Raw genomic sequence first — 24,742 nt, forward strand, 5'->3', positions numbered from 1 at the left:
TAATTTTTAATAGTTGTTTTCTATGAGAATAAATACTAAGAATTATTGTTTCTTTGGGTTCTAAGTAAACTAAAACTTTTTATTCAGGCAGCATATCTTTAAGAAAAAAGAACTGAGTGAATCTCACTTATTTTATTTTGTAAGATACTTTCTATTAGAATGCATTTCACGGGGATTAGCTTTTTCTGAGATTTTTATTTTCTTCTATTTTATTCAGTTTTACATGACATGCTTTTGTGCTTGCATGAACAAATAATTGTAGAACAGAATTTTAGGCTATAGCTTGATTTTATATATTTATCTGTGCCATCTCAATGCACAAGAAATAAAATCAGTTATGGGAATGTGGTATCCCTTTTATTATTGTTGGTTCAAATACTGTTGACAACTTTGGGGATTCTTTATTTTGCTTTGGTGCATTTTATTTTATTGTAATGCACAAAATGTTATGGTTTTACTCTCTTAGATGATCATTCCTTGCTTTCTTTCAGGGTGGATATATGTAGTAGAAATGCTTTTAAAGGTTTATGCATATGGATTTGAGAACTACTGGCGAGATGGTCAAAATCGCTTTGATTTTGTTATCACGGTGATAATTGGTAACTCACAATGGTGCTTGAATACTTTTTGCTCTTTAAACATGTGGTTGAATGCATAGAATTTGTTCTTTTTCTTTTCCATGAGAAGGAGATATTCCAGTTTAGTTTGGTTCTGTTGAAATACAAAACCAAATTTAATCCAATTCAATCAGATTAAAAGTAGTTTGGATTAGATTGAGGGCCTGTTTGAACAAATTTATCCATAAGCTCCTTCTAAAAGAAAAATTGAAATTAGCTTCTCCATAAATCAAAATTAACTTAAGCACCAGCTAATTTGTAGAAACTCTCTTATGCAGCTTCTCCAATATTTTTTTATTTTTAACTTATGCATAAACTAATTTTAGCTCACAGAGTAGTCACATCCATATTTTTCTTATTTTTCTCTCCTAAAAGGGCTTATAGAGAAACTTGTTCAGACAAACAGTGAGATGATTTGGTTTAATTTATTAATTTATTTCATTATTTAATGTTATTTCAAATACTACATTAATATATCAGCACTTTCTAAATAGCACCATTTTACTTGTATTTTTCCCTTTTCCTTTAGTATAATTATTTTGCATGTTTTTATCTCAAAGAACTGCCTACTTTATTGACTAGTTTGTTTTCTACACCACTTAAATATATGAAAGTAATTGATTGTAAGGACTTGGGTTTTCTTGTAGTGATGAACTGTGAGATAATGGTGTTTTAAAACCTAAACAACTTAAAGGTTTCTAGCATCCTTAACATTATTGTAATTATAGTCATTCATATTATGGTCACTTTCATTTCAATAACTATAAGGGATGTTTACTTGGTTTTATGTGCTAGTGAAAAAGGAAATGTGTAGTAACATAGTCCAGTTTTTCTGCTGAATTTTTTTTGTGCTATCCTCGGCTGTGCCTTAAAATAAACTACTTTTGGTATATTAAAAAATGTTTTTAATATATTTTAAAACATTATGAGCACACATCAGTGTATTTTAAAAGCATACTAGATGACAGTGCAAAATAGTTCAGCAGAGAATCCAAATTCATAATAACAATAAAAGGATGTGGTTTTAAAAATAGTGCTTAAAATGTGATCCAAACTAAATAAAATCAAGCAGATTTTTAGATATAGATTTATATTAGTTTACAGTTTGATTGGCTTTTAGTATTCTTGGATTGGGTTTAGCATTCTGGAATGTTTCTGAAATGGGTTTTAAAATCTGTACCATGAAATAGTGTCAGAAAAAACTGTTTCTAATATTGTTCATAGAGGACCAATTGCTCTTAAACAGAATGCAAAAACATTAGAACTGAAAATCCTAATTTATGATGGAATTAGTCTCTCCCGACAATTCAAGATCAATGATCCTATACAATAATTATAAAATATACTGTCAGTCTATTAATCCTCCTAATTATCCTCTTAAATATGAAATGTAATTAAATCTCCTAATTATGTAATTAAAACTGCACAGGAAAATATTAACTGTAGCATAAATCATGGGATTCTGACAAATAGTAGTGGTAGTCTCGGATGTATGGAAATAGAGGAAACTGTAAACAGTAGGATTTAGTTGGGCTAAATTACATACAGTAGTTTGAGTATTATATTTGACAGAAAAATATTGTACAAGCTTAAGGAAAAGTATTGTACAAGACCTCAGAATTTCATTTTGGTGAATTTTAAGACCTCTGGTACTGTATGATATTGAGTGTTGGGCAATAAAAAGTCAACTGGTGAATAAACAAATGAGAATCTTTGTTGAGTCAACAGACAAAATAAACAAAAGTAAAATATTAGGAATGAATGCATAAGAGTCAGTGGTGTCAAGAACATATGAAAAACACCCTTCAAAACTCACACACAACCCACAGGTATATTGAATAGCCTCTGTTATTCACTAGCAATCAATGGATAAAGAACGTAGAGAGCTTAACCTCCCCCGATCAGGACCAACAAGTTCCTGACAAAACAAATGATCCCCCCAACCGACCCTCCTAACTGCCTTGGCAGTTAGGTTGTGTAATTGTTTTTCTCCTATTATATACCAGTAGAGGCCTAACAATACCACCCTCCTCCGAAACAACCTTGTCCCCAAGGTTGAAGTCAGGGTAGTGTTCCTGAAATTCAGCCGGCAATTCCCTCCAATCTTAGTCAATGTTAAAGAAGAAAGACTAAGCAACAAGTTCTCCTGCAACGAGTTCTCTTGCATAGGTTCGAAAGAGAACCTTCAAAGGAACTTAGCCACGCAGCCACCATGGGGACCGAAGTTATTTTTGAGACAATTGTTGATCTACATGCAAATAACAAAAACTAACAATATTAGCAACCCCAAACATAGAAACCAGCCATGATGTCCAATGGGTATCAGCTTTGTAAAGATTAAAAGACTCATGCTCAGTGTAGTTTTCTTCTGTTTTGTTGTTCTTGGTTCTCCCACCACCAGTCTCAATCTCCTAAGCTTAATTATCTTTCTCTCGATCAAACCCAGTTTCCAAGTCTCAATTTTTTTTCTGTAATGCTTTATATCACAAAGTGGAGGCAAACTTTCTCTCTCCTGGGACACAAGGTAATGCGCCTGCAGCGCTGCTCTAAGCCCCACTTTCTGCCCCTCTGTCAACTCACTAGTCCACTCACCTGTCCACTCACCAATCCACTCACCGCATGCTTGCTGCTTCACTACGTCCACATTCCACACTAAAACCCATGACCCAGCACCCGCCATTTTCTACAATGCCTTTGGTTTCCCCAGCTGTCTAGATGAAGTTGTGTCTCCCCTTATATTGACCTTCTCGCCTTCCACGACATACTTCATAGACCTCTCCTTCCAATTGATCACCATTTCTCCTAACTTTGCTAACTCCTCCTCGACAGTGGTATTCCCCAAACGTATCCTCACTCTCTCGCAACGTCCGCTTGTCGTTCTTCTATGTCCATCACCGAGGCTCACGGTGTATTGGGACGTCTCGGTCTCCGGCAACTTCAATTCTTCCATCACTCTTCGGCTGATGAAATTGTGGTTGGCCCCACTGTCAATGAGGACCACCACCTTCCGTTCTCCAATTACTCCTGTCAGTTTCATGGTTTTTGGAGTTGTCAGCCCCTTCGCCGAACACGCCGACAGCTCCATGGGTTTCGCTTTCTCAACTGGGTATTCGGTCGACTCTTCCTCCTCATCCTCCGCCAGAAGCAGAACGCGTAAACTCTTCTCCGAACACCAATGGCCTGGTGCAAACGGACCCCGCACCGAAAATAGCAGCCTTCTTCCTGTCTTTTCAGAAATTCTGGTAAGGTAAATTCCTTACCATTCGGTTTTTGTTGTCCTGACCGTTCGGTCTACGACTGGCCTCTAACCCATCCATACCGTTCGATCTTACTATACCGTTTGGTCTTCCTATACCGTTCGGTCCTGCTCCTTCCGTTTGAATGTCGTCGACCGCTCAACGACTGTTCCGAACCTTATTACCATGGCTTCCTTCAAACCATCCCAAACCATCCCAAGAACGATTCTTGGCTTTCTCCTTCCACGCTCTGACCTAGAAACCCGCACTGCCCTCCCTACTCATGCATGCGAGTCGCACTTTCTCCTCCTTCGCTGCTCCTCGAAGTTCGAAAAATATCTCTACGTGATGGATCCAGTTCAGGAGATCGATCCCCTCTAAGATGGGTACTGTAATTTCAAGATTCTCCAACCTTCCCTCGGTGTTGCTTGCCATTTCCGTCAACCCCTCTTTCGATCCAGCAGGTCGGACCAAATGATAGGTTCTTTATCAAGAACCTATGAAAAACACCCTTCAAAACTCACACACAACCCATAGGTATACTGAATAGCCTCTATTATTCACTAGCAATCAATGGATACAGAATGTAGTGAGCTTAACCTCCCCCGATCAGGACCAACAAGTTCCTGACAAAACAAATGAATTCACTAACTACCCTCCAATTACAACTAATTCCGCTTTATATACATGATCCCCTCAACCGACCCTCCTAACTACCTTGGCAGTTAGGTTGTGTAACTGCTTTTCTCCTATTATATACCAATAGAGGCCTTAGATGGTTTGAGTATGTGGAAAGAAAATTGGAAGCCCTAGATAAGAGAGAGGAAAGAGAAATAGGACAAAACCACGTAGAAGGAATTTAAGGTCAATAGTTTTTTAATAGAGATGATTTACTATAGAATATTATGATGTCATTTGATCTATGTAGCCTACCTCACCTGCTGAGAAAAGATTTGGTTTGTTGTTGTGTAATGTTAGGTGTCTAGAATCTGCTATTCTTGTTCATAATATGTTGCATTAATTTTAGGCCTTGGATTTGTATTTTTTTATGGAAACTCTAGTTTTTAATCCCTTGCTATGTTGTACTGACTGATAATTCTAAATTTTGCAGTCATTGGAGAAACTGTAACTTTTGCTGTACCTGATGATGCTCTTCCTTTTATCGCAAATGGAGAATGGTATGAACTTTGACTATGAATATTCAAATGTTTTAGATTTCTGTTTTTGGTTCATAATTCCAAAATTACTGTATGAAACATAATGCTTAATGTTGCACTTTCTGGGATTTATATCACCGAGCAGTCCTTCAGCCATAGTAATGGTGTATTGTCTTCTCATCTATGATATTCAATTAATATTAGAGTTATTGACAAATGTTGGAGAGATATTATACATGGAGCTTTGCGTTTACTAAATTGATGCTTTAAACCTGTCTGTTAGTTGTTTAAAACCATACAAAACGTATAAAGCTGAATTTTGTGCATTATCTAATATCCAATGGCCAAATAGTTTGAACATTATGTTTAAACATTTAATCTCGGAGGAATTATCTTTTTGAAAAATTTCTATTTTTGATTTTTATCATGGTTGTATTTTGAGCTATTATGAATTTATGGTTTTCCATTTAATCATACTTATTTGATTTGCAACCATATTTTCTTATTTGGAGATATACTTAAGATATATAGATTTATTCCAACAGATTGGCTGTATTGTGGGAAATTAATTATAAGGCTTAGTTGGTTTACAAGAAGGTATTGAACTTGATCCCTTAAACAAGGTTTTAGGTTTGAGTCTTGTAGATGTGAAAAACGTGATTGGGAAGGGAAATGCCATTAAAGGTGGTCAGTGGGTTTGTCTGACCGTATTCATTACCAAAGTCATTGAATATTCTATAATAGTAACGTGATTATTGAAAAAATTACAACAGACTATCCAAAAGTAAGATTCTAGATTTTTCCTTTCAAGTTGGTATAGAGATCTTCTAATTTGGGGGTCTCTTTAGCTTTTTTCTGCGTCAGCCTTCATTTCTTAGTAATTCTTGGTGCCCAACCTCTCCGGTGAGCATGTCAGGGATTCATTCTCCAGGTCTTATTTCGTCCTTTGACTTACCTTCTGTTAGGAACTCAGGTACGAATCCTAACTCTCTCCCTCTCACTTACTCACTATGGTAATCACAACAAGAATTGAATGAGGAATTCGTAATGTATTCACATCAAAGAATCAAGAATACATTGGGTAAAACAAGAGTTTAACCTCCTTCACCAGGTGCATAGACCGGTCTACAATTCACAAATGTCTAACTGCCTAATTGAAAACAATAAAGCGGTCCTTATATAGACCTCTTTCCAACCCACTTAACTGATTAGCAGTTAAGTGTTCTGTCTCATCTTTCTCTTCTCATAGACCCTCCAAGTCCTAACACCTTCATTGTGCACCCCTACTCCATTGAAGCCATTCCACCTGAACTAAGCCACCAGCAACTGCAGAAACCACTGATAACAATCTATAAGAAACGTAACACTGGATGACTACATGCCAATTATTGCAATCGATTAATGAAAAAGTGGCACTTGGAATTGCTGTTTTCCTAACAGCAACCAACATTTGCAATAATAATGCCCTGGAATTATAAGTGGTACTTTCCCAATATACCCTATTCCTAATGCTGGGCCATCCAGAGATTTATTTTTTTCAAACTTCACATTCAAAATCTCCAGTGTGGAGTCTTATTAGGTTTCCACATCTGCTGCACATTTATTTAGACAAAGTAGCCCTTATATAAGTTGAGCAGTAAACTTGTGGGTTTGAGTTAAGCTGCATAATCTATTCTCGATTGTAATTATGTTGGTGTTTACGTTACCTTCATATCATAGTCACAGAAACTCTCTCCCTAAAACTTAAACCCTGTCATTATTAATTATTTTCCCTTGGGAAAGATGCAGTACTTTTAGGTTCTATTTAGTTATCCAATTTTACTTTCGATTTCTCACTGGATTATCTATGGTTAATGTAATAGATGCCAACGTTAATGTACGCATTATGGTGTGCTAGATCTAATTTCATTTTATTCAAAAAGGGATGTAGCATTCTTGGTTAAAATTAGAATTAAAGAAAAGTGAAGTTTGATACAACAGGTTTGCAGGACCCATTTTCATTACTACCATGTCTAAAAAAAGAGTATATTCATTTGAAAATGCGAAGTTGTGCCAATAATATTTGTCCATTGGTTTTGTAGCATTTATTTGAAGATGCTATTACCCATGGCTTTGCCCGTTCCCTTGCAGGATTCGTTACCTTCTTCTTGCAAGAATGTTGAGATTAATAAGACTCCTAATGCATGTCAAGAGATACCGAGCCTTTGTAGCAACTTTCTTGACTCTCATACCAAGTTTGATGCCATACCTAGGGATCATATTTTGTGTCTTATGCATTTATTGTTCGCTTGGTGTACAGGTGAGTAAAATGCTAGTAGTGATTGATAATTTTCTACATATATTTACATGTTAAATTGAGGATTTATTTTGCCTTTCTTTACTAATGATCTAATTCATTTTATTTTCTAATAAAATTACTCCTGTTCTATCTTTGTTTCTGCAGATTTTTGGTGGAATTGTTAACGCTGGAAACCCAGAATTGGAATCAACAGCTCTTGCCGAAAATGAGTATCCTTTTATCATCTATAAAATTGTTTCCTTTAGCCTTTAATGGTTGATCGGATCTGGTAATAATCATATCTTTCTTCGCACCCACACAAATTTTAAGCCCGTGTGTAACTTCATTGTGCTCACTAAATATGACATGTTTCTTTTGGGGGGAATGGTTGCATTTGGTCAACATCCAGGGCGGAATTTAACACTGGTATTTATGTTGCTTAAATGGAATAATCGCTTGCTGTATACAAATGGAATAACTGCTAGGGTAAATGAATGTTCTTGGAGTGTCATTCTTGACAGAAAATAGCTATTTGGTTTTCAATTTCAATGATTACCCTAATGGAATAGTGACACTTTTCAATTTTCTTGTCACGGCAACCTGGGATGAAGTGATGACGGTATGTATGCTGTCACGTATGCTTTTTGGCTTACACTGTGATATGTTGGTTTTTGATTATGTAATTAGACTAATAGTTATTGCAGGCTAGCCAACATTGGCATCTGACATATATTTATTTGTTTTATAACGATTTGCCTTAATTAAATTTCTGGCCCCAGTAGTATTTTACTACAAGAACAAAGTCTTTACCACTTGATTAAATTTGAAATAATACATCACCCTTTATTTATATATATAGACCTCTAGCCCTATAGAAATAATTTCAGACAAATCTCTAGAATGTTCTAACAGCTTCTATCAGTAAACTTGATATCCTACTAACAACATTATCCAATGTAAGCTGGCTATATGAGGGAAACTAGATATGCTAACTAAAGTACTTGTGAACACACACATACACACACATTTATATATTCCTGTTTACGACATATCTTAGACCACTCTGTACATAGTATTAAGGGTGACTCTCACAAATCAATCCATCCATAGGTAAATGCATATAATTCATTAATGACCATAAAAATTTAGATTAGGGGTGACTCTCACACATCAATCCATCCTTAGGTAAATGCATATATTTCATTGATTACCATAAAAAATTAGATTGAATCCATCTATCTATTCAACTTTACCAATAGTTAGTGATTGGTTTATTAATTCAAAATTCTAATGGATGATTTGATCAATACTTAATGGATCAAACGAATTCAATCTAATTTTTTTCATATTTAAATCTTGATTTATTTGTAAAATTTCCAAAAAAAAATATATTTTAAAACATTGCTTCAATTATTTTACAAAATAAATTTAAAAAGACATGATTAATTTCAAATGCATTAATTGTTAATTTCATTTTATGCCCTTACATTATTGTGAAATTATATCAATGAGATATCAACTCATTAATCATTAAAGTGGATGCGTTTATTTTTCATTAATGTATTGTCATTCTTATCTCTTGATAAATAATTAATTGAATTGTCATTAAATATGACCATCCCTTAAGCCATTTAATTCTACGTGCATTTTTTAAATAAAATTTAAATTTAAGAAATTATTAATAAAACCAACCAATTTAACTACTTTTTTCTAGTGATGATGAATTAGGTATTTGTTTCTTATATATAGAACCAAAGGTAGTATTATTTTTGGGGATCGATTGGTTATCATCCTTGAAAAAATTCTAAATGTATAGATTTATATCAAATAGGTCATGGATAGATTCAATTTTTCAATTGAATTTTTAATATTTCAAAATGGATAAATGGATTATTTCAATCCATATTGTTATAACCTGAATTAAAATTATTTATCCATTTTCCATCCATAGGGACTATAATCGGGTATCGGAGTAAATGCTGTCAGTTCCCTCCCGTTGTATATATTTTTTGAAGTTCTGGTGTTTTACAAATTTATGGATTCATTTATCTTTCATGCTAACATGGCAATAAAAGGCGTTGTCTAGGAATTCCAGACTTGTCCTTTTTTTAGAGGGTAGGTCCCTTTGTAGACTTCAGTCAACGGCCATATCCCATCTTTGTTGAAGAAACCTAATGATCAAGTAAAGATTAATTGAATAATATTATAAGTAGCAAGCGTTTTGTGCATAATTCGTTTCAATTCTTGGTTGTTTGTAGAACACTTATTGTAATGAACAATAATCCAAAATATGCACAGATTACTTCCTGCATGTGTTATGTCATATCTGTTGGTTTTGTTAATCAATTATTGTGTGATATCTTCATCTTTGGTATTCTGAAATTATAACTTCCATATTCTCTTAACGGATAGGTTCTTTGGTTTTCTATTTCAGAGTTACACGGAACTAACTGGGACTTCGTGGACTTATTTGTACTTCATTAGCTTCTACTTAGTTACTGTTTTGCTGCTTTTGAACTTGGTATGGTTTACTCTGTCCTTATCTGATACTTTGTCAGTTTTATGGAATACGAATTATATCTCAGGAAAGAGAACATTGAGAAGTTACAATGTTTCTCATATGGACATGGACAATTGAAATTCTTTACAATAGTTTATTTAACAGAAAGCATTAACAAGGACTCATTTTTGTTGAGATCACAGATCAACTATGACCAATGAGGCTTTAGACAACCCTTCTTGCATGAGATAGTCTTTAGAATTGAGTTAGGCTGATGATGACATATCATAGATCTTATGTTAGGCCATCTCATCATTCCAAAAATCAACCATGACTTTCTTGGGATTGATCTAGGCACTCCTCATCACAAGAGTTTACCTTTAGAATTGAGTCAGGTCTTAACTCTTATGTGGTTATACTTCAATTTGTGTAATGTATCCATATCCGTCTCCAATATATATGTGACGATACTCTAGGATACTTCATTTATACGTTTTTATGAAGTATCCAAAGTTATGAAGCTCAAATATATTTATAGTAACGAAGATTTATAATTTTTATTTTTGCAATATCTAAGAATTGTGATTTTATTTGGATCTCAGGATTGAAATTATATATTTATCATGTTTTAAGATTTTATAGATTTTTAAATATGTATTTGTCACATCTTATTTTTAAAATAAGTGTATATGACATGTGTATCGTATCCATCATAGAGTCTAAGTCAAACTAAAAAATGTTAATATTTTTATGATTAATCAAAGGAAAATACCATTGCCTAAATTGTAGTATATTAACACATTATTTATGCTTAATAAGTTGGAAATGATTTTCCCTTCCCTGCATTTCAGGTTATTGCTTTTGTCTTGGAGGCATTCTTTGCTGAAATGGATCTTGAGTCTTCGGAAAGTTCTGAAGGAACGGACAAGGTTTGTATTTAACGGTGAACTCTTACCAATAAGGAATTATAAAAGGAATTATAAATGGCTAAGTATTTTAAGCAGTTGTGTTTAAGTATTGACTAATAAATGATAAGTATTTCAGTTAAACGATAAATTGTAAACAGCTGCACCAAATTTTGTAGAGTGATTCATATCAAATGCAATTATTGCAAACAAATAATGCAACTTTTGCCATTCTGTTATTTTAAATCAGTGGTTGGCTAGTACTACTAATTAGTTACTGCTTCTGGAAAATGGCAAACAAACTTATTTGGCATTGTTATTTCTGATCACAAATAATTCCAATGCTAATAAGTAATGGTACTCACTCGATCAGACTCCTCTGTCTGCCCAGACTCCTCTCTCTGCCATATGAAATCAAAGTCTCCCTGCAACTTTTTTTTTTAATAGCCGTAATTATCCACATACCCTACTGTATGCAACAATCATTATCCTAATTTTTTCAATGCATCTGTGTAGGAGATATTTTACTAATTTTAGTGCGTAATGGGTATCATTGAAACTTGATATGAACCTAAAACATTTTTATGAGTGATAATAATAAAAAATACATAGACCCCTCATTTTATCAAAGCACCCCAACAATACTCACTTAAGTGTTTTTATTTATTATTTTTTCAGGTTTTTGTTTCTTAGTGTTTTTAGTCACTTAAAAAAATAATAAAATTGGAGAGTTAGATGAATGTTGAAACTATTTTGGGTATTTATCCAGCCTTTTCCAGTTTTTATTTACCCTCACTTTGGGAGTTGCTTATTAATTGATTCTGAAGTAAACGTCCGCATTACAAACTTTCACAGTTCCATAGATAACTTTGTAAAGTCTCTTATTGAATGAAAAAGTAGCTTTTCGATTTCTACATGATTTTGTTCTCTTTCTGATGGGATTTGAGAACCAAAGTTTAGGAAGGATCCACTGATTGATTGATATAATTATTAGTTTGAGTATGACAGGAAATAAATTATTTTGTATTGGTGACTCTGTATTCTCTTAGAAACTAAATGATGGTAGTTATTGGGGGAAAATAACCGATGTTTGTTATTCACTAGGATTGTATCTTAATAATAAAAGTATGTTGTTATTTGCTGTTTATGGGTGAGGAACTATTTGCGGGAGACTTTTGTCTCTAAGACAGCAAGTATACTGCTGTATTATATGTGATTTCTGTGTTTAGTATTATTTTCATTAGTTATTGATTGTTATTAGTTATTGATTGTTCTATATTTTACATCTATATACAGGATGTTGAAGGAGATAAATATCGAAAACGGTCTATTGGGTATGTATAGCTTTCAATATTTTTTGTGGATTCAAAGCACAAAATAAGCTGCTCTTTTATATTAATAAGAATTTTGGGAGAACGACACCACAAAAGCTAGTTATTATAGTTCGAGAATCCAAGGTCTTATAAAGCCCCACACTAGAATCCCATAATTCCATGGGACTCTAAGTCCCATACGTTGTAATTGGATCCTAACTTCCCACCAGACTCCATTTCCCTGTTGCCGAGGCAGGCCAGCAGTGCACACCCCACTAGAATTCCATACTTCCAATGTGGGAATCCTAGACCTCGAAATTAGATCTTTACGTGTATCGAACCAACTCATCCTAAACGCTTTCAGTTGTAAGATGAAGGCATGAGAATAGTTTCATATCCAAAACATGCTTCCTGAAACAAAATTCCTTTGGCTTGAAATGTATATGATGCACAGGCTCATTATACATTATGCTTAAATTTAGTCAATTTTGAGGAATGAAACGATAATGATTGAATTTCTTACCTCTTAATCATGATCTAATACCTTGTAAAAGACTAATTGAACTTAGAAGCAAATGTTATTTGAAGGCATATTGATGGTGATCTTATACTCTTCACATTACTACTGCAGCACTAAAACACGAAGCCAGAGGGTTGATACTCTTCTTCATCATATGTTGAGTGCCGAGTTGTGCCAAAATCAGCCTTCCAATACAGCAACTTCATAAAATCTTTCACTGGTAAAGCAATTAAACTTCACAAAATACTCTGAGATTTCAGTATTTCATTTGCTTGGAATGTAGTTCATTATTAGCCTCTGGTAGATTATCCTCCAATTGAGTGTACGTAATTTTGTTCTTTTTGGAGAATTCCTTTATGTTTTTTTGGTTCTTCTATGCAATTTTATATTGTATTTTGTCTCTCTGTAATACTAAATTATCCTCTCTTAGTTTCTATTTTTTATTAAAACAAACTTTTAAAATGTTTTCCAAGCTGAACTGCTGAAGTATACATTGCAACATGCATGGAGTTTACAGAACGTATGATTTTAGATGAAGCAAGAAAGCTGCCACGTGTGCTGTTTGTGAGTGTGATCATGTTTACGGATTTAGATGTTGACGGTGTCCTTCACGGTTGGGGGTAAAACGATAGAGTAAAATAAAGGAAAGAATAAAGATTGAAAAAACATCTGTGTTTAAGATTGCAAGACGCACAACACGCCTTGGTTATTGATTAAATATAGTCATTAGTCCTCCATATACAACATCTACTATAGTCACGGAACTGTTGTCATAACATCAAAACCAACAGACTCTATTCTCAAGTTATACGTCCAAATAGTTGCTCATTTCATGCGGAGAATCCTATGATTTTGTTGAGACTCCCAATATCAATTCAATTTGTTGATAAGTAAAGTAGCTTACATAAATGTAAATCTGTAATCTTTAATTTTTTACTTTTGGTACTAAAATATTCAGGTGAATTTGGTCTTTGGACTCGTGATATTTATTGATACAGAATATACAAAGAAGCGCACCTCATTCTGATCTTTCATTTGTTTTATATCAAGTGTTGCTGTACTCTACGATAGAACCAGAAAGCACGGAAGAAGATAGAAAGAATTGCAAACGTGCAGTAATTTGTAGGTAAGGTAGAACTTGATTTTCCCTGATTGGTGGAAAAGGTACTCGATCAATTTGTTAATGAGGATGTGCTGAAGTGTGCTGAATACGACTAAATCATAATGTAGCCAGATGCTATGTTCCAAGGGGACCTACCTGCCTTATATGGCAACCTTTTATTTTTTAATTTAATCTACCTGCCTTTGATTTTTGTATTTGTAATATTAATACAGGTTTAGTAGGATCGCAAATTTGTATTTAACCGTTCATGAAAATAGTACAGCGTGTGCTTGGATTGGATTTGACCTTTTTAGAGTGAGAAAGTGCTTGTTGATTTCAATGTTCGTTGAAATTTTAAAATGCAGACATTTTTTCCCTTTTTCATCACACTTGCAAAAGTTAATCCGTGTGTTCTCAGCAGAAAAAAACAGCATAGGATTTGAGTCTTAGAATGGTTATTTGCGAATTAAAACTCCTTCAGCTACATGTCAAACCTTATCTCAAGTTTCATGCAATACAAATGTATTTTTAATTCATTAAAATTGAATATTCAAGTTTTTCTATAATATTTCATATTATTGACGTTCAGTTTTTCATTGTAAAAGTACCAAAATGGAGTACTTTATTAAATAATTTTAGTAAGTTTCTATGACGTTTTTAATGACCTATTGTTTACTAAATAGTTAACTGCAGTGAGTAAAGTTTTTAAGAAAAGATAGGCATTTTTAAAGTTGATATTATTTAATACATAATAATTCAGAAAATTATTATTATCTCAAATATAAACTAAGAATGCATGAAGCACATACCTTTACAAGTGAGAGAATTCATGTTCATGAGCGTTAGAAAATCACTTATGGAATCGTTCTAGGTGAGTGATGGAATAGGGAATTGATTCCATGTGTTTGGTTTATGATATATATATATATATTAATTTATTAAAAAATTATTTATCGTATTAATTAAATCATTCACAAACTTTTTTTTAAAAATTATTTATTTTTAACTCTAAATTTAAAAAAGAATAATATAAATTTTATCTTTAAATTCATTTAGTTAGTCTTTCTCAAATCCATTCTCTCAAAATAATACTTGCATTATTTATTGTTCACGCAGATAGAATAATTTGAATTAATGTCAAAATGTTGATTTGCAATTGAGTATAAATTCTTTGCACTCGCTAAGGTGAAGATATTTTCAGGAAAAGCCACAATCATTGTTTTGAATTTACTTATATGATCCCTCACAGTTTAACATTTTTATGCTTTCTCCGCTTGTTTTTGGATTGGGTTGAGTTTTTCGAAGGAGAAAAGTGATGAAGAAGAAGCTGGGGACTTGATTCTCCAAGGAAGCAATCGATTATGGGAGTTGAAAAAATGCAAAATGACTAAGGTGAATCGATTCGCCTCTCACCTGAAAACCAAAGAATCGATTTTGCATTAAAATCATGTAATAGATTCGACTATACATGGAGAATTGATTCTCCCCTTTTTCACATGCTTCCAAGATCTCTTACTCGCGGTGCTAGTGACTCGGTGATGTTTCTAGTTTCTGGTGTAGTATCCCGGTAGAATAGGCTATAGCCTGATAGGTTTGGTATGGAGGTGTGGCGTAACGTGCCTTGTTTGTGTTGTCCATTGTTGTTGTGGAGTAATGTCAACAAAGATGGATTCTACTCTTAGGATGGCTTTTAATAGGATAAAGATATTGAGATAATATTTTTATGACAACATTTGACCATCATCATACGTGTCATTGTGTGATTGGTTCATGGTGGTGTCATTGTGTCATTTGGACCAATCACACAATGACACGTGTGATGACGTTTAAATGTTGTCAAAAAAATGTTTATGTATCATTATCCTTTCTAATATCTATGATAATAGTATTAAGGTTTAAATACCTTTTTAGTCCCCAAGTTGGGATTTGAATTTTCGTTTTGTCCCCGGTTTCAAAAATGAAGCCCTTTGGTCCCCATGTTTTCAATTTTGAGTGCAACCGATGCCTTCGGTTAAGTAGGTAAAAACGGCGTTAACTGAGACTTAACTTTTTTTTCTCTTTCATCTGCTTTTTCTAACACTTTTATTTTTCTCTTGTTTTCTATTTCTCTCTCCTTTGCACTTATTTCTGCTCTTCCCTGCCATCCACTTTTTTTTTATCTTCCATCATTAACTTCTTATATTGCTTCCCAACATTTATTATGTGTTTACTTTCTTGCATGGACAAATATTCTAAATCTGGAAATATCTTGAAGGTCAATGCACAAAACACTCACCACTACATCCTCCGTGCTTTCTCGATTTCTTGTTCTCTCTCGCGCTTGTTTCTTCTTCTCCCAACGCCATTTGTAGTACCACCACCACTCTCTCTTCTCTCTTCCTCCTTCTCTTGCACCATTCGCTGCACTTTCTGTTTCGAGGAAGAAGCTCAACACCAACTATGATGTGACCTTATTTTGCAAATGATTATTACTGTGATTAAAGTAAAAAAGGTGAAGAAACTAAGTGAACAAAAGTTGATCATGGTAATGTTGAAAAGCGTTGTCTTCATATGGCACTCAAGTGAGGTGATATAAGGGAATAAAAAATAGTGAAACAGAGCAATGCCTTTATTGATTTTTTCAGGCTGGCATTTTCGGGTCTTTCAAGTTCATAAACTATAGAACCATTCATACCACCTACAAAGTTAATATATACATACTTACTGCAAGGTGTTGGCTGAGAGACAACCTATGAGAGGAAGAAGTACTGAAGAAGCCCCTGCAAAACGTAAACTAATTAAATTCACTCATAATTAGCGTTTGGTTTCTACGTTAGCGTCACACTTCAACTCTAAGCAACTTTGGTGCAGGAACATAACTGGTACTAAAGGCAAAATAAATGGGTACTTTAGGTTAAGTTTTTGCACACGGAGGTCAATTAGGAACTCCAAAATGCGTTTTTGCACCATAGTTGACCTTCGTGTGTAAAAACTTCACCTGAAATACCCACTTATTTTGCCTTTGGTACGAGTTATGTTCCTGCACCATGACTTTTACTATATAGGGTTCCTTTGCCACCAATTTCTTCATAAATTGTACAATAATTGGTTCCAAATTACTATAAGTGGAAAAAAGAATGACAAAGAAATTAGGAACTCCAAAATGAATTTCATGTTAATAGTTGACCTTCATGTGCAAAAATTTAACCTGAAGTACCCACTTATTTTGGCTTTGGTACCAATTATGTTCCAGGACCATGACTTTTACTAAATAGGGTTCCTTTGCCACCAATTTCTTCATAAATTGTATAATAATTTGTTCCAAATTACTTATAAGCGAAAAAAATGATGACAAAGAAATTAGGAACTCCAAAATGAGTTTCGTGTTCATAGTTGACTTTCGTGTGCAAAAACTTCACCTGAATTACCCACTTATTTTGCCTTTGTTACCGGTTATGTTCCTACACCATGACTTTTACTAAATAGGGTTCATTTGCCACCAATTTCTTCATAAATTGTATAATAATTGGTTCCAAATTACTTATAAGTGAAAAAAATGATGACAAAGAAATTAGGAACTCAAAATGAGTTCCTGCACCATAGTTGACCTTCGTGTGCAAAAACTTCACCTCAACTACCCACTTATTTTGTCTTTGGTACCAGTTATGTTCCTGCACCATGACTTTTACTAAATAGGGTTCCTTTGCCATCAATTTCTTCATAAATTATATAATAATTTGTTCCAAATTACTTATAAGTGGAAAAAATGATGACAAAGAAATTAGTAACTCCAAAATGAGTTTCATGTTCACAGTTGACCTTCGTATTCAAAAACTTAACCTGAAGTACCCACTTATTTTACCTTTGGTACCAATTATGTTCCTGCACCATGACTTTTGCTTGTTGTTCCGAACCAACCTTTAATGAACTCTCAGTGGGTGGCACATAGCAAGGTGTGTGGGTGGGAGAAACACTCGCGAACACTCTCTCTCTAGGTTTTGCGCACTCCGACAACACTCTGACGGCAATGGGTGGCTGGGTGGCTGGGTGCAGGGAAGAGGAGACTCTCTCTAGGTTTCGAGCACGAACGATAGCGACAATGGGAGGTTGGGTGAAGGAGAGACTCTCTCTAGGTTGTGTGCTCTTGGGTTCTCTCTCGAAGTTTTCTCAGAATCTGAAAAGAAAAAATGATTTCAAAACTTGAAACTCTACCCCAATTCCATTACCACATCATTCTCAACTTTAAAAAATAATTTCCACCTGTACCATTCAGATTTTGACACGTATACCATGTCTAAATGTTGTCAAAGCTGAAATATCATTATCCTAATAATATAATGATAAATTATATTTTTGTAATTTTAAATAATAAATTTAATTTCATTTTAACGTAATTTTAACTATTTATATTTAAATTTATATCATATTATTTTTAAGAATAAAATTATATTCATATAATTTTATCCATTAAAATATTTTTTAATGTATCATGTCCATCACATCATACACAAACATTTAAAAACTTTCATTTCAAATTATACATCTTTTTTTTATAACTCATTTTCACTTTTTTTTTTCTCAAACCATTTTACACTAGTACAAAATATATTTTTTTATAGTAATTTTCTATTTAACAAATATGAAAATAAGGATAAAGGGTATATTATATCATAATTTGAACTATAACAGTGGAGATAATAACATATGTAAAAAAATCTTTTATACATGTTATATAAATAACCGGTGTAAAAGCGATACATTTTATACGAAGAATCGGTATAAAAAATTGAAAAATTTTTATATTTCTTTTTTATACTTACTCAAAAATTGATATAAAATATTTTTTTAACTGGTATGACAAATCATTTTTGGAATAGTATTATATTCATCCCATCGACGTAGATAATAAAGAAAAGTTAATAATTATGTTACTTTGAATTTTTATGCTTTATTTCATTGAAATTGCAGTATTGTGTATGACTTGTAAAATTTAATGTTTTCATGTTAACCGAAGGCATTTAGTTTTGAAGATAATTAAAGATAAGAAAAATTCATGTAAAAAGAAAAAAAAAACAAAAATCAGTTGTTTAACGTTATACGGTTTAGTTTTTAAAACTCTCACTTTTTAATAACTTATACTCCATTCTCCCTTAAATTCGACTTTTATGAACTAAAAAGGGAAGAAAAATATCATTTTGATATAACATGAAAACCCAAAATATATAACATAAACCATAAAAAAACATAAAAAAATGTGAAGAAAAATAAAGGTTTAATTGTTTTGTTCATCTTTACTTTTAAGGTAGCGTGTCTATTTGGTCCTTATTTTTTTAAGGGTTAAATATGCTTTTAGTCCCTGAAGTTTCACTGAATTTTGGTTTTAGTCCCCGCATGAAACTTTGATAGCATTTCATCCTCTAAGTTTGGTAATTCTTATTATCAGTCCCTACAAACAGACTCCATTAGTGTAAACAGTGATGTGGCTAACGGCTGAACCACGTAGTCTTCCACTAACTCACCATTGTTTGCCACGTTAACATTGGGATTTAAAAAATTATTTTTGCACGTGAGTCTGAGATGAATTAAGGAAAAATTAGGGTTAATTTAGGGCAGGTTAATTTAGAGCAAATTTGATTTTACGAATTGGGGAAAAGTTAGTTCTTTGAAAGAGTATTCAAACTCCACACACGATCTCGAAGGTTTCTTGTCCAAGCATTGCACCAAATTGCAGTTAATTTCCCCAAAATCCCGAGAGAAGCGAATAAAAAGGAATTAGTTGGCGCAAGTGGATTGCGATTCCCTCTTATTTCCCGTGGCCCCCGTTTCTTTTCTTTCTGCTACCTTCTTTAAATTCAAATTTGCATCTTCTTGCACTAGGGTTTCTTGCACTAGGGTTTGTCACATGGCTGCTTCACCTTCTGACGATGTTGTTCGCAATGGCGCTCTTACTGCTTCCTCCGTCATCAACTTCCTCTCCCTCTGTCAAAACCTCAAGGTGTTTATCTGTAAACGAGCTTTTTATTTTGTAATGTAGTACTTTGTTTTTCAGAAGTGCCGGAGAAATTATCTTGATAACGGCCGATTAATTTCGCTTGCTAAAACTGTCAGAACCAGTTAACCTAAGATTGATTGCAGAATGAAATTTGTTTGTATTGTTTGACTTTAAGTGACTTCAATAAAAGCTAGATTTCACTTGTCCGTGTTCGTTTCGTATTTTGTGCTTTGCGGTGGTATGTAAAACAGACAACAAAGAGAACAGGATGGTTACGAACCACCAACAATGCTTGGAGAAGAAACCTTCGAGATCGTGTGTGGAGTTCGAATACTCTTTCAAAGAACTAACTTTTCCCCAATTCGTAAAATCAAATTTGCCCTAAATTAACCTGTCCTAAATTAACCCTAATTTTTCCCTAATTCATCTCAGACTCACGTGCAAAGATAATTTTTTAAATCCCAATGTCAACGTGACAAGCAATGGTGAGTTAGTGGAAGACTACGTGGTTCAGTCGTTAGCCACATCACTGTTTACACTAACGGAGTCTGTTTGTAGGGACTAATAATAAGAATTACCAAACTTAGAGGATGAAATGCTATCAAAGTTTCATGCAGGGACTAAAACCAAAATTCAGTGAAACTTCAGGGACTAAAAGCATATTTAACCCTTTTTTTAAATATATCAACTTCATCCATAGTTAGTTTTAGTTTAATGTGTATCAATCAAGTTCATTTGTTAATTTTTCATTGACAGCGTTGATTATGTAGTGATATGGCAAAAAAGTGTAATGATGTGACAAAAGACATTTGCAACGTATAATCCATTATGGCTTTCTAATGTGGAAATTGGGAATTTGGATTTAAAAAAAAAAAATATCGAGTTCAAAAGGGGTCTCCTCCGCTACCACCTTGGCATCAGAGCAGTACGAGAGCTCTAAGACTAGAGTTATGATCAGTGACTTCGAGTACCGAACACCACTACAAAAACACTAGCACGAATCCAAGAAACGTTGCAAGAAATTTAGGAACTGAACAGTGAGTACTGACCGAAAGATGAATGTCATGTAGTGAAAGCATTCCGTACTAATAATACTCATTAAAATGTGTTGTAACTATCAAATTGGATATATTTAATATACATACATGTGAGAGCATCCTTCAAAGTTTCATTAGTAACCAACTTGTAAACGAGAATTTATTCTTCGTGTTCAAAGCATAAATTTATTCTTCGTGTTCAAAGCATAATTCTAAGGCTAACCAAATTTTTGTGGTGGACCCGGGAAAGGAGTTCAAATTCAACTTTGAATTCTTGTGCTCCCTAATTTGACTCTTTTTGAGCTCGCTTTATGGCTACAGCTTCTCCTGTGGGAAGAGTTGATTTTGCAATTTCACTTATTTGTTCAAAATCTCCAAATGCGTTTATTTTTTTATCTCTTCGAAACTCTCAAATCGCTTCTCTGTTACAAATCTCCAATTAAGATTTTCTCCTTCTCTGTTCATAATCTCGGTCACGAATTCTTTTATTCTCTTTTCCAAATCACGAACTCAGCTTCTCTTTTTCTTTATTAGAAATTCGCCAAATTCATTCTCTATTTTTCTTTACTCGAAATACCTAATTTCACTAATATTCATTTTTTTTCCTAAACCTAAACCCTAATTTCAAAATTTTCACGGTCATTAACTCATTATTGACTTACACGTCATAAAAAATATCCCTCCACTAACAAGTTGACTCATTATTGGCTTACATATCATTAAAAAAATCCCTCGACCAACAAGTCAACGTTATCTATTTAAAAAATCGTGAATATAAATGGATTTAATTGATGCACATTATACAAAATGTAGACAAAATTGACACTTTTTTAAAAATAAGGACCAAATAAACACACTGACTTAAACTAACACAACAATTAAACAAAAAGTAAAAGGTTTTTCATTTCACAAATGAGTATATAAATTGATGTTTTGGACATAAAAATGGAAATTGTTCTACATTGTAACATATTTTTAGATATAAAAATATGTTTTGGATTGTATAACCCATAAATGTATTTTAAATTGTATAATAATTAAAAAATATAAATTTTAAATTATATAATATGAAATATATATTCAGTATTAAAAAAATATTTTAGATTACGGATTTTGGAAAGACATTATGAAATTGGACAATTTAAAACACATTTTCAAAAAATGTATTTTGAAAATAAAGTTTAGATTATATAATATGAAAATTATTTTTAAGTAGTATAATCTAAAAATATATTTTAAATTGTATAATTTAAATTACTGATTACATAACTCAAATGTATTCAAATTATATAATATAAAAGTTCAAAATATACTTTCGAATCTGAAAATCTATTGTAGAGTGTGTTATTCATAATACATTATTATATCCTTCCTAACATATTTTTATATTTAAAAATATATTCTAAATTACAAGGTCTATAAATCCATAAGCATTTTGATAACGTGGAGAAATCATACGATGGAAGAAGAAATAATCTCAAAATGAAGGCTATTTTTGTTTTGCACCGCCCACCTCCATGGGGTGTGTAAAAGACAAATTTAGCCTCCCTGCTGCCACTCTTTATCTCTGCCACCTTCTTGTTGTGGGCCGCCACCCCCTTTTCTCATCACCAGGGCCCTTATTTGAATTGAGTGTTACTTCCTACACCTTCCCAAAAGGAACCTGTACTTTCTCATTAATTTAATTTATTTCAAAAATATTCTACACCTCCCCACCATCTTTAACAATCTTTCTCGTTTTCTCTCTCTACATTAATGGAGTATTCATGTGGTTCAGATTTGAATTTGTAACATACTACAAAATATAAAATTCAGAGGAAACTTAAATATTAGTACTTCTATCATTTCCATTTTATAAAATTAAAAGTTAGATGCAAATACAAAATAATAAACATAATAATATTAATAGTAAATAATGATATATTATTATTATTATTATTATTATTATTATTATTATTATATACTTGACGAAAGAACTAAATAAATTTTAAATCTTTAACAAATAATTTTTTTTATATTTTAAGTATTTAATAATATTTTTATATTATTTATCTAATAAATTAAATATTTTATTCAAGTTATTTGAGTCAAACATGTCGGTGAGTTAAAACATAATATAATGTTAAAAATTATAGATATTATATGTAAAAAAAGATACATGTATATAAACATTTTTCTAGAAATTTAGAACAAAATTTTATCATTTATTAAGTAATTTGCAAAGAAAAAAAATATATTTAACAACGAAAATAAGATTGAATCAAAATTATTTAAGAAAATATATTCAAATTTAAGTCATGTAAATACTCCATTAATGAGCCATGTAAATGCTCCATTAATGTAGAGAGAGAAAGATTGTTAAGGATAGTGGGGAAGTGTATGGTATTTTTGGAATAAAAGAAAATAGTGGGGAGGTGTAGAATATTTTTGAAATAAATTAAATTAATGGGGAGGTACAGATCCCACTTGGAGAGGTGTAGGGAACAATACTTTTAGTTTGAACTATAAATTTTACTTTGGCAAGGTCCTATGAATAATACAATTTCGAAACTTTTAGTTTTCAAAGACTGATTTTTTATTGTGTCAATTGGAAGTGTCTTTCAGATTTTATAATCTACAAATTTCTTTATAAAAAAGATTCATTTTTTCATTAATTATTTTTCAATTATGCAATTTTAACTATAACATTGATGTCCAAATTACTATTTTGAATTGTGTAATCCCATATAATTTTTTAATTTGTAACTTATACAATCCAAAAAGAATATTAAACCGAAAAGTGTAAAAAGAAATTACCCAAACTAATGGACCTGCAAATATAAGGCCCACGAACTAAAGGCTTTGTTCGGAAACCCATAACGAAAAAGGTACCAAACTTTCACCCGCCAAATTCTCCCGCGAAGGAATGTTCCCGCCATTGCAACCTTCTCTTTCTCATTCCCTATTTAACAAACACACCCATTTCTACAATTCCCGCCATCACTATTTTCTCCTCTTCTTTATTTCAAATTAGGTTAACTCAATCGCCAATTTCTCATCTCATTCTCTCACAAAATGATATCTCTTGGCCCTAGCAAGTTCTACGGCACTAGTCTCCCCCGCCCTCGCATTTACACCGACGTCAAGTTTAACGATCACCGTGTGGATCCACCCGCTACTGTCAGCGAACCGTTACTGTCTTGGGCCGAAGAAGCCCACTGGTCCATGGGTGGCCTCAGCTTCAAGCGCCTCCGTCTACAGGGCAAAATCGAGGGCAATGTGCAAAGACTCCGCTCCCAGCGCGAAAAGGCCCAATCACAAAGCCCAATACCTCCGGCCCACTCTGGATCCAATATAGACGCTTCTCCTGCGCCACCACCGGCTCCGTTAGTGACGAAACGTCGACGGTGCGTGGATGTGATCGAGGAGGATGTTTGTGTAGGTCGGAAGAGTCGGTTAGTGAGGAAGCTTGGTGACGATTTTGATAGGGTGGCCTCTTTGGAGATCGAGAGTTCTAATACGGTGTCGTTTACAGCTCCGAGTCGGAGATTGGCGAAGGGTGGCGAAACTGTGGAGAAGACGGTGGCTGAATCGGCGGAGAAATCAAATACCAAAGCAAAGAAGAGTAGCGGAGGAGACGCGAAGAGTCCTAGGGTCAGAACTTCACCCAGATTTGCCAAGCGTGTAGCCAATTAGCTTGTTTTTAATTTAATAATTTTATGAGGATCAAGATGCAAATTCATGTAAATCCTACGCATTTCAGTTTCTGAGAAAATGTAAATATGATTTCAAGATTCTGTTAAACTTTTGGAATGTTCTTTTTTTAATCATTTCTTATAAAGAATGAGTGTTTTTCAAAGAAAAAATAAATTATATAAATCTTTTAAAACATTTATTTAAATTTTTGTATTGACATGCGAAAGGTAGTTAACAGTATTTTATATTTGTGAAACTATGATTTGGATTTAATTCACAATTACATTATCATAATATTTATTTTAAATTTTTATTGTAATAATTATAAAGTCCAATTATCCATTATTTTATAGTTTATATATAATTGTAAAATCGAAATGTGAATATATTTCAAGCTAAAAGAAAGAAATAATAATAATATTTTTTAAGTT

General features: G+C 33.1%; 2 protein-coding genes across 5 annotated transcripts in view; both read left to right on the plus strand.

The window, feature by feature from the left end:
• Window positions 1-13,968, plus strand: part of LOC106769418 (two pore calcium channel protein 1) — a 40,754-nt gene extending 26,786 nt beyond the window's left edge. Inside the window, exons 15-24 of one of the 4 annotated variants that reach the window (XM_014655049.2) lie at window positions 492-599; window positions 4,965-5,031; window positions 7,141-7,309; window positions 7,454-7,518; window positions 7,817-7,907; window positions 9,723-9,809; window positions 10,640-10,717; window positions 11,990-12,027; window positions 12,638-12,746; window positions 13,485-13,968. In XM_014655049.2, coding sequence (XP_014510535.1) covers window positions 492-599; window positions 4,965-5,031; window positions 7,141-7,309; window positions 7,454-7,518; window positions 7,817-7,907; window positions 9,723-9,809; window positions 10,640-10,717; window positions 11,990-12,027; window positions 12,638-12,734 — 800 coding nt within the window. In that variant the 3' untranslated portion in view covers window positions 12,735-12,746; window positions 13,485-13,968. The other 3 variants (XM_014655040.2, XM_014655057.2, XM_014655033.2) reach the window with 3 other exon arrangements.
• A 9,549-nt stretch (window positions 13,969-23,517) lies between these two features.
• Window positions 23,518-24,442, plus strand: LOC106767219. The gene has a single exon (XM_014652064.2). The coding sequence runs from the start codon at window positions 23,691-23,693 to the stop codon at window positions 24,309-24,311; it is 621 nt and encodes a 206-aa protein (XP_014507550.1). The 5' UTR covers window positions 23,518-23,690; the 3' UTR covers window positions 24,312-24,442.
• The last annotated feature ends 300 nt before the right edge of the window (window positions 24,443-24,742 follow it).

The sequence above is a fragment of the Vigna radiata genome, chromosome 1 (assembly GCF_000741045.1).
Source record: "Vigna radiata var. radiata cultivar VC1973A chromosome 1, Vradiata_ver6, whole genome shotgun sequence".
Classification (NCBI taxonomy): Eukaryota; Viridiplantae; Streptophyta; class Magnoliopsida; order Fabales; family Fabaceae; genus Vigna; species Vigna radiata.